Consider the following 9,742-nt stretch of genomic DNA (forward strand, 5'->3'; position numbering starts at 1 on the left):
GGACAAAACGACAACCAACAAATTGGGAAAAGATCTTTACCAATCCTACATCTGATAGAGGGCTAATATCCAATATATACAAAGAACTCAAGAAAGTAGACACCAGACAACCAAATTACCCTATTAAAAAATGGGGTATAGAGATTAACAAAGAATTTTCAATGGAAGAAACTCGAATGGCTGAGAAGCACCTAAAGAAATGTTCAATGTCCTTGCATTCTTTTAAAGGAGAACTGTGTCCACTGTTGGGTTGATAAGATGACTCAGTGGATAAGAGCACTTGCTGCTGCTCTTACACAGGACCTGGGTTGAGTCCTCAGCACCCACTTGATAATTCACCACTATTAGTAACTTCAGTTTCAAAAGATCAGAAAACATATTCTATCTTCTCAAACTACCAGGCACTGATGAAGTAGGCAGACGCAGACTCACAGACACACAGACACAAAGACATACAGACACACACAGAGAGGGCAGAGGAAAACTTACAATACACATAAAATAAAAACAAACATATTTTTTAAAACAGACAAGACTATATGTCCCTCTATAATTAAGGGTCTTTATTAAGTGTTCCTCTTTTATATTTAAGATTTTGGAGATTTCAAATAGTACACCAAAGTGCTTGAAACAGCACCTTCAGGATGTCCAGATCATACACAGTATCTCCAAGTTGTGAACCCAGACTCCATTTCTCTGTATCTGCACATGTGGTCATTCAGAACAGTGCCTGGCTATTAACTGAGATGGAAGTAGCCTTTGGATTCATACATATAATGCTAGTTTTTCAGACCTGCAGGAATGAAAAAACTGTGGGGTCATGGGAATTTCCACCTAAGTTTGAAAAGAAAGCTTTTGAGGCCAGTCACTCTGGGTTAAGGCAAGATCCCTACAGACAGCCAATTCAAGAACAGCACCTACAAAATACAGCTCATAGTGATGTAAGGCACAATACAACCCATAGTGATGTAAGACTTGTAGTGTCATATCTTTCTATGTGCATGTTGAGAAGTTATGGCATGTTTATTGTTTTCTAGAGTTGAATGTATGAGGAATTGTTTTTTTCTTTTCTTGTGTGTGTTTATTATGGCTAGTTGGGGTTTTGATATCCATAAAGAGTTCTTAAATATATCTGGAGATGTGCAGGAACACTGGCATATACAGGTATTGTGTAACACTATAACCATGGTGATGTGAACAAACATATGATCACTCCAGATAGTAAGGTGATAAAAGACCAAAGTACAGATATCATCAAATTCCAATTTGATAATCAATGAGTTTTTTGGGGTTACTTGCTAGAGCAGAAATTACTCAAAACTGGATCACCAAAGATTTCCTCAGCCTGAATGACAGCTCACATAAGCCAGTAACAAGAAGCACACTGCAGGGTCTGTAGGCAGTTCAACATCCTGAAGAATGTCCTTTCCAGATGACTCATTTGGTCTAAGAATGATTCTCAGCACTCTTTACTGCTTATATACTGTTGCAGGGAAGATAGATTGTGTTAGTGAATCTGGTCAGTTTCAGGGACTTTCTGAAGCTATTTTGATTTGTTTCCTTCCTGTATTGAAGCTTTCTTACAGAATGGATGTTTCAGTCATAGAAGACATTGTTACACAACAACAGGAAAGATGCTAGTGATGGATGGACATCGATATGGTAGGTATAGGAGAAAAGAGAGAAGAAATGAAGGAAAGATTGAAGAAAAAGGGGAAGAGAGAGAAGAAGATAAAAACAAAAAGCAGATGATGGAGGGAGGAGAGGATGTCAAGTTGGCAAGCCTTCTACTCTAGTTCAGCTATGGAACTTCCTTTCCAGATTTTGCTGCAGAACCTGTGAGCACGAGGCAGCCATTGAGACTGAGAACCACTCAGCTTTCACTCTCATTCTTGTTGGTATCTGCTGTGTATCAAGATTCAGCTATTGTTAGTTTTATCACTGCAGTATTTTTGTTTGCTTGGTGGAATGGACCACTGTAAGCTCAATGATTTGTAAAGATGAATGAAACATTATGTCATTTTCATTATCTAAAAATGATATATAACCCTCATCTCTGGTTGGCTTTGGTGAAAGACTTCCTTAGATTTGTCATCATGAATGGGGAGGGCACTGCTGAGGTCATACGGAAGGTCTACGAGCACTTAATGTGTCCTGGAGTAAGACTCATCATTATCGTCAGTGGTGCAGCCATGGAGAAGTTTCCCATATTCTAGTAAATAACCTCATTCATGTTTATTAAAGCAGCCAAAATCAAACTCAGTGTGTTACACATATATAAAAGCACCTGGCAGGAGAGAGGTTTCTTAACCGCATCTTCACGGGATCATTACTTCAACAGCTAAGCAGTGTCCAGAAGATGCTGTTCTATACCAATTTTCCCCAGCCATGGGCTCTTGTGGTCTTCTGCCTTGGTGTTTTGATTCAAAGCACCCAATATCTTGTACCACATAAATCAGACGTTTTAAGAGGATTTTAAATTTACTAGGGTTTGATAAAAATATCTATATTATTATTATTAATAATTATTGATCCATATAGTCATCATCACTATTGTTACTATAATTTTATGGAAATAGGCCTTTTGGATGCATCTGTACCATATGTGTACCTGATGTCCTTTAAAACTATGGAGAGTGTTGGATCCACTGTAACTGGAGTTGCAAACGGTTTTGAGCCACTTTGTGAGTGCTGGGAGTTGAAAGCCAGTGCCCTGGGAGAGCAGCCAGTGCTTTTGACCACTAACCCATCTCTCTAGCTTCACGGTCATTGTCTCTAAATGTCAGTGGTAGGAAAATGATGCTTACAGCTATGGTTTTCCTCTCTGAAATTCTTCTTCAGGGTTTGCTTGTTCATTGTATTTTAACCAAAACAATAATTCTTAGAACTCTATTTGGAGAACTGTTTGCTGTTGTTTCTTTTGGAGATTAGATATAAAAATGTAAATGTTCAGTTATAGTCTTTTTAGTGCAAGAATTGTGTTTTCCTGTCATGGTTTCATTTCTCTCTTGGTTCTCTCATCTATCCTCTCATCATCACCAGGTCACCTTTCAAATGACTGAAAGTGTAGTATTAGCTGCCCTTTAGAGAAGGCAATGCCTTACAACTGTGGCCAGACCGAGTTGATTTTATAAAAATTGATTTATTTAGATTTTATATTGTAGTAATTCATACAAGAAAAATAAGAAAACCATGTTGAATAAGCCAAGTAAACATATATATGAGTTCTTTATTACTGGGAACCAAAGGCAGGATTATACATGTCTTGATGGTGAAATTCAGGGACACATTATTTTTAAAGACTAAAATCACAAAGACCACAATTTCCATCAATGTTACATGAGGATAAGAGTAACCTTGCAACATTAATATCTGGCAGAACAAACTAATAATTTTAGACACTGCATGACAATTACTTTTGTATTATGCCTTCTTCAGTTATTTAGCTTACATTAAGTTTGTGTAAACATTAATTATTTCAGTTAATAACTTGGATCATGGGAATTCAAATGTATTTCTAGGGTAGATGGTGTGGGTGGTTAAAACTAAGAACTGTATAAGTAAGCAGAAAACAGTCAGGACAAGATGGCATGATGGTAGCAACTTCAATAATTCTTTGAGCACTTATGTGAGTTTTTATGTGCATTCCATTGTTTGAAAGTAGAGTTACAGGCATCTATGAGAGGCACAATGGAGTCTAGGAATTGAACCTGTAGCATCTGCAGGAACAGTAAGCACTCTTGACATCAGAGCCCAACTGGGGCTCAGCCCCAGACTCTAAGCTTCTTAACTATTTCAACTAAAGTTGCATTTGTTATTTATTATTTTTCCGTTAAATCTGTTCTTGCTGTTTCAAACAGAATCATTAATATGTCTTTTGAACAATCTTCAAAGGTATCTGCCCATTAGGAATACTACACTTGGTGAGGTGGGCTGCATCTCTGGTCTACCTACTAAGTCTGCTGAGACTCAGAACTAGTTTGAGCTCTGGGAATACAGACCAGGGTAAACAACAAAGTCTAAGCATACTCCTAAACCAAAACCCAGGCTAGTAACACAGCTCTCTGGGTAGCAAACTTCATGCAAGCATGGGGACCTGAGGTTGATCCCTGGAATCCACATAAAAGTGGAAGGAGAGAACCAATTCCACCAACGTGCCCTGTGACCACCATATGCTCTGTGGAGTCCCTGTTCCTTATACATGTAAAGTACACAACTAACTTTTTAAAAATCTCACGCAATTGGGATCCTTTTATTACTTTAAGAATTTTGTAAAGTTACTGAATATAAATACTATTGGAAATTTAATTTATCAATAACAACATAAATTATTATAAGACTGGTGATCGCTGGTAAGAATATTAATCACTCTCAATACAATGTAGAAAGTAAAAAAAATAATCAGCAACTTCTGAGTTCAGTAAAAAAATCTTAAAAATTGTCATTATTGGTCTTTTGACTAAGATAGAGCATAAAAATTATAAACTCAACAAATAACAGACATTTTGATGTTCATAATTAAATAAAATTATACTAGAGAAATAGGTGTCACCTTATACTAAATTCACAGGTATAGGATTTCCTAGACGAGCAGTCACCAGAAATGAATAGGTTCCCATGCAGATAATGACAGCTGTTATTCTTTTCTGAATCATAAATTCTGTAGAAAAACAATTTTAAAAAATCATAAATCATAAGGTAGTCATTAGAGATCAAGGAATTTAATATTAGAGTTTGAATTAGCTAAAACTAGTCTAGGCCAAAGAGATGAAAACATATTGTTACAGGAAGAAAACAACGAGCCACCAGTGAGTGGTGACCTTTAATTGCAAAACAGTAAGCTTAATGGAAAACATCAGACACAAGTAAATCCTACACTGTCTGAGAAAGTAGGATTGGGATTCAAATAAATAGGAAATGGTACACGGCTTTAGCAGCGGTTCTCCATCTACCTAATGCTGGAAAGCTTTAGTACAGTTCTGCATGATGTGGTGACCACATACAATTATTTTGTTGACACTTCATAACTGTAAGTTTGCTACTGTAGTGAATTATACTGTAAATATCAGATATGCAGTATGTCTTCTATGGGACCCTTGTGTGTGAAAGTGTCATTCAACCCTTATTGGTGTCACAACCCACAGATAGGGAATCATTGCTTTAGAGTTACAAACTTCCTAAAATGATGTATAAGTGTCTCCAGGGTGTCCAGTAGAGTGAATGTTTTCAATGTGAGATTCTATCAGGCTAACATATTTTCTCTTTTATGACCTACAGATTGCTGCTTCCACATCAGAGTGAGTGCTTTTCTTTCTTCTCAATGCTTCCTCTGTGCCACACAGAGACAGGACACACATGTATAACAGTCCTACTACCCTCAGCAAAGCCCATTTTATCCAAAGATCTTACTTACAAGGTGTGCTGTGTTTTACCGTCATTTCCCCATAACCAGGACCTGTTGGTTCCATCCTTTTTGAGAAGAATCCACCCTTCAATTTCAAACAATAACAAATTTTCCTGATGAGTACAGAAAATCACAATCCATAAGTGAATGTACAATCCTAATTCATTTTCTTTCTTTTTGCTTCCTAAAAAAATAATTTCTTTGAATTTGTATATATCTTTAATATTTGAAACAGAATTTCACCCCATGGTCCAAACTGATTTGGAGACTCACTATGTAACCCAAACTGGCCTCAAAGCTCATGTTGGTCCTCCTGTCTCAGCCTTTCAAGTGTTAGGGTTATAGGAAGGAGTTACCATGCTGGGTGAAATGTCCCTTCCTTACTGAATAGCAGCTTTGGGTCTTTTGCATAGAAAATGCTGACTAGAGGTCATTTCCTGCTTTGGTTTTCTTGTAGCATTAAGTCTTGGAATGCTGGAGAGTCCTCCCTATGTTCTTACTAAGGATAATAGTAAATCACCATGAGCAAATATCACATGACCTTCAAAGCATTCAATCTGATCTTCATGGACAGTGTTCCCAGTACCATCAGTTACAAAGAGAAGAAAAGCAGGAATGTGTGACTTACCAGCTCTTCTTCAGAGTCTATGATCACAAGATGAGAATTCAGTTCCTCACAGGCAGACTGACTCTCTGCCCAGGTTTTGGTTCCATGAAAAATATGATAGAAATGGTTTCCAAAAGCAATCCAGTCACATGAACAAAGATCACAGGAGGAGTCTAGAAAATGCACATGTGTTAAATGGGTCCTGAGCTCCAGAATGATTCTTTATTAATATGATTCATATTATTATATATAACATCATATAATGAATATATTTCATGAGCTGTGCAAGCAGGTTAAATCAACTAAAAAACTATCATGTTTCATATAAACCTCTAAACAAATCAATATAACTAGTGGTTGGGGTGACAATCAATAATCCAACCAATCAGATAAACAGCTAGCAAAATTACAGTTAGTAGGAATATTTTAAAACATTTCTACAGCTCTTTGTACATGTTTATGTGTACATGTGCATGTGCACATGTTATGTGTACCAGAAGACAGCCTCAAGTATCATTTGGCAACTGCCCCTACCTTGTTTTTTTGTGTATATTTTTGTTTATAAATTTTCATTGTGGTTTTTGAGTTTCTTTGTTTTCTTTTGAGGCAAGATTTTTCACTGATCTATAACTCACTAAGAAGAAGTGAACTCCAGAGATCTAACTGTTTCAACTATAATAGGATAAGGATTATAAAAGGGACCTTGCCTGGCTTCTTGACATGGGTTCTGGGAATCAAACTCAGGTATTCATACTTGAAAAGCAAGCCGTCTATTGACTCCGCTATCTCTAAGGACAATTGTTTTCCATTTTCCTTATTTAATAACTAAGAGTAGAATTGTTGGGCCATCCCAACTCATCTTGTATAGCATTCTGGCCATATTCTGATATGCCAATCTTTTCATATTAAGCCACATTCATAGTATGAAGTGCTAACCCTAGGAGTTTTGATTTACATTTGTCTCTGGTTAATTCCAATTCATTTGATACTGTTGTCAAGATATGTAAACAAAGGGAAACAATGTGAGTGGTTCGTATTTGTATTCACTATACTTATATCTAATATTTTTTGAAAAAAAAAACAGTATTCACTTATATTTATAATACTTTAGTTTTCACATTCTACTATGTTATTCTCTTTCCTTCCCCAAGGGAAAAAAAATTGAACATAGGACACTTCATTTGTTCACTGTTCTCAGTAAAGTCGTGGATCTAAGGAAGAGACTTTGCCCCAATAATCAAAAGTGCTGGAAATAAATTGCACAAAGTTAATACTCACCATCATTGTTACAACGTAGAGGGTTAAGAAGAGAGATCTCTCTGCTTTGATTTTCTCCTCTAGAAAATACTACAACAAAAATTGCATCAGTAATAAGTAGTATTTAGCATACATTTACTAGGGCAATATAATATTCACTTTTCATAGTGAATTATTATAATAATAGTATGCTGATTATAAGAAGAAGATTTTTTATAGTTACTTACAACTTGGAATCAATAATCCCACTTTTGTAACCAAAATAATGCATGAGATTCCCAGGATGACTGTAATCATTTGCCATGTTGTCAACCAGGGATCTAGACACAACAAAAAGAAGACAGGAGAGAGTTTATCACTTCTAAGGCTTGAAGACTATTGCGTCTCAATCTCCAACTCTATATAACATTGTCTAATTTTTCAGAGGTCAATCCCGAAGTTAATAGTTTCTTGGTGGCCTGGACAGCCCAGTTCTTTGTACTCCAATGTACTTCATCTCAACTCTCAGTTGTTTTGCTTCTCCATATTGAAGTGCAGTGCTGGTTGTTGGATTTGTGTGACCCCTCTTCCTATTTTAATATACTTTATTTATACCTACTCCTCAATGTAAATTCATGTCTCCTTGTCCTGAACCTTTCCCTGATGAAATCTTGCAAGTTGCTTGCTTCTTGCTGATAAATGTTTTCTCCCAGTAGTTTCTACCTGCAACCCTGCTTTCTTCCATCAGTCCTTTCTGCCAGTCCTTTCTGGCTCCACATTGGAGATTAGAAGCTTAAATACAATGTCTTTATAAATATTTTCCTCTTAGTTACTGAGAGACATTTGTACATCTTCTGATTTTCACTGCATAAACCAAAAGTGAGAAACTCTTTTCTCATGGATGATAAAGTTACTAAACTACAGAATCATTTAAACTAAGAATCTTGTTTCCTGCCGAGCAGTGGTGGCGCATGCCTTTAATTCCAGCACTTGGGAGGTAGAGGCAGGTGGATTTCTGAGTTTGAGGCAAGCCTGGTCTACAGAGACAGTTCAAGGATAGCCAGGGCTACACAGAGAAACCTTGTCTCAAAAAACAAAACAAAACAAAAAAACAAAAAAAAAGAAAGAAAGAAAGAAAAAGAATCTTGTTTCCCTGTATGTTAACACCATTTGACCTTTAAATTTTAATGACATTATCTCATTAAGTATGAAATCCCATAAGTTTTACTTCCAAATTGTTTTTATAATTTTACATAATATGCCATGTGTTTATGGGGCTGAATTAGGCTGAATAGTTCTTTTTTAAAAAAAAAGTCAATAATTACTTTAAAAATAACATGGGGATAAATAGAAAGTATACATCTTCCACACAATTGTGTGTACAGTTCCAACAAGTAATACAATTCTATTGAGACCTGAGTCAATGATAATCTAGGGGTATTAAATGGAGACTCTTTAAGCACTGATCTGCTTCATGGTAGTATCTTGAAATAATTAAGATGCTAAAAAGACAGACATTTAGGATAGTGGCACAATTCAATGTTTTTGAAAAGATAAACACCCACATGTAAAAATTGAGATTTAGCCTTGACAAAATGGATACAAAATGTATTACCATACCTGTTCCTTTGTCCGTATTGAACCCTGTCCTGAGCTGAGCTCTGAGCACTTTCAGTTCCTGTTTTTTCTGTTCTTCTTTCCACACAGTAGATCTCTGGTCTGTCTTCAAGGGTCTCTGCTTCTCTTGAAATGTGAAAGATTCTGTTCCTATGTTAATAATCTCCTGCTTGATTGTTCCAGGTTCATTTTGCCTTTTCTTATGCATTTTTTTTTGTTATTGTGAAAAGACTGGAATAGCTTCCTCTCAGTCTTGGTAACTTGTCTCTACTGTTCTACAACCTCTTCCAAGCAACAAAAACATAAAGAAGAATACAGTTCTCACTTCCTATTGCACCAGTGAGAGATGCCTTAGTTCTGATGTCGTCTTTGCAATGTAAACAGTGACAGTGCATCTGTGACGACAAAAATAAATACACACTAACAATGAAAAGCCTACCACAGGCATAATATGTTATTCTGTGAATTTATCACACATACACACACACACACACATCACACACACACATATATGTTTATTTCAAGGAGTGGTGGGATTATAAAAATATTGCTGATCAAATATTTGTACTAGTTATATAGGGGAGGAATGAAAATATTCACTACTCTAAGAATAAATGACAAAATAATCATATTGATAAAACCAGAAGGGAAGCTAGTTAAAATTCAGTTTCACATAGACTTGCATTACTAATTTCATGTAGTATCCACCCACATACTTTAAATAAATCAAAATGGTGACTATAAACAAAGAAGTGATAAAAGACTAAAAAGAATAGACAAATTGTTTAAGCTTTAGCTATATACAGATGAGGAAAAGTATTAAAATGTATTTTGTTAACAATAAAATTTTATACAAAAGAAAAATGAAGACATTCTAC

At 35.9% G+C, this 9,742-nt stretch overlaps 1 protein-coding gene across 2 annotated transcripts; it reads right to left on the reverse strand.

The window, feature by feature from the left end:
* Positions 1–3,195: 3,195 nt before the first annotated feature.
* LOC114615630 (killer cell lectin-like receptor subfamily I member 2) lies at positions 3,196–9,190 on the reverse strand. 2 transcript variants are annotated; one of them, XM_028761309.1, is made up of 6 exons: positions 8,868–9,190; positions 7,496–7,588; positions 7,290–7,358; positions 6,033–6,184; positions 5,414–5,517; positions 3,196–4,660 (listed from the first exon to the last, which is right to left on the reverse strand). In XM_028761309.1, the coding sequence occupies exons 1-6, from the start codon at positions 9,070–9,072 to the stop codon at positions 4,549–4,551; spliced, it is 735 nt and encodes a 244-aa protein (XP_028617142.1). In that variant the 5' UTR covers positions 9,073–9,190; the 3' UTR covers positions 3,196–4,548. The 2 variants fall into 2 exon arrangements, with proteins under 2 accessions (XP_028617142.1, XP_028617143.1); XM_028761310.1 differs by having other exon boundaries at positions 4,620–4,660; positions 5,414–5,489.
* Positions 9,191–9,742: the final 552 nt, after the last annotated feature.

The sequence above is a fragment of the Grammomys surdaster genome, unplaced genomic scaffold (genome assembly GCF_004785775.1).
Source record: "Grammomys surdaster isolate TR1022 unplaced genomic scaffold, NIH_TR_1.0 127290, whole genome shotgun sequence".
Taxonomy (NCBI): Eukaryota; Metazoa; Chordata; class Mammalia; order Rodentia; family Muridae; genus Grammomys; species Grammomys surdaster.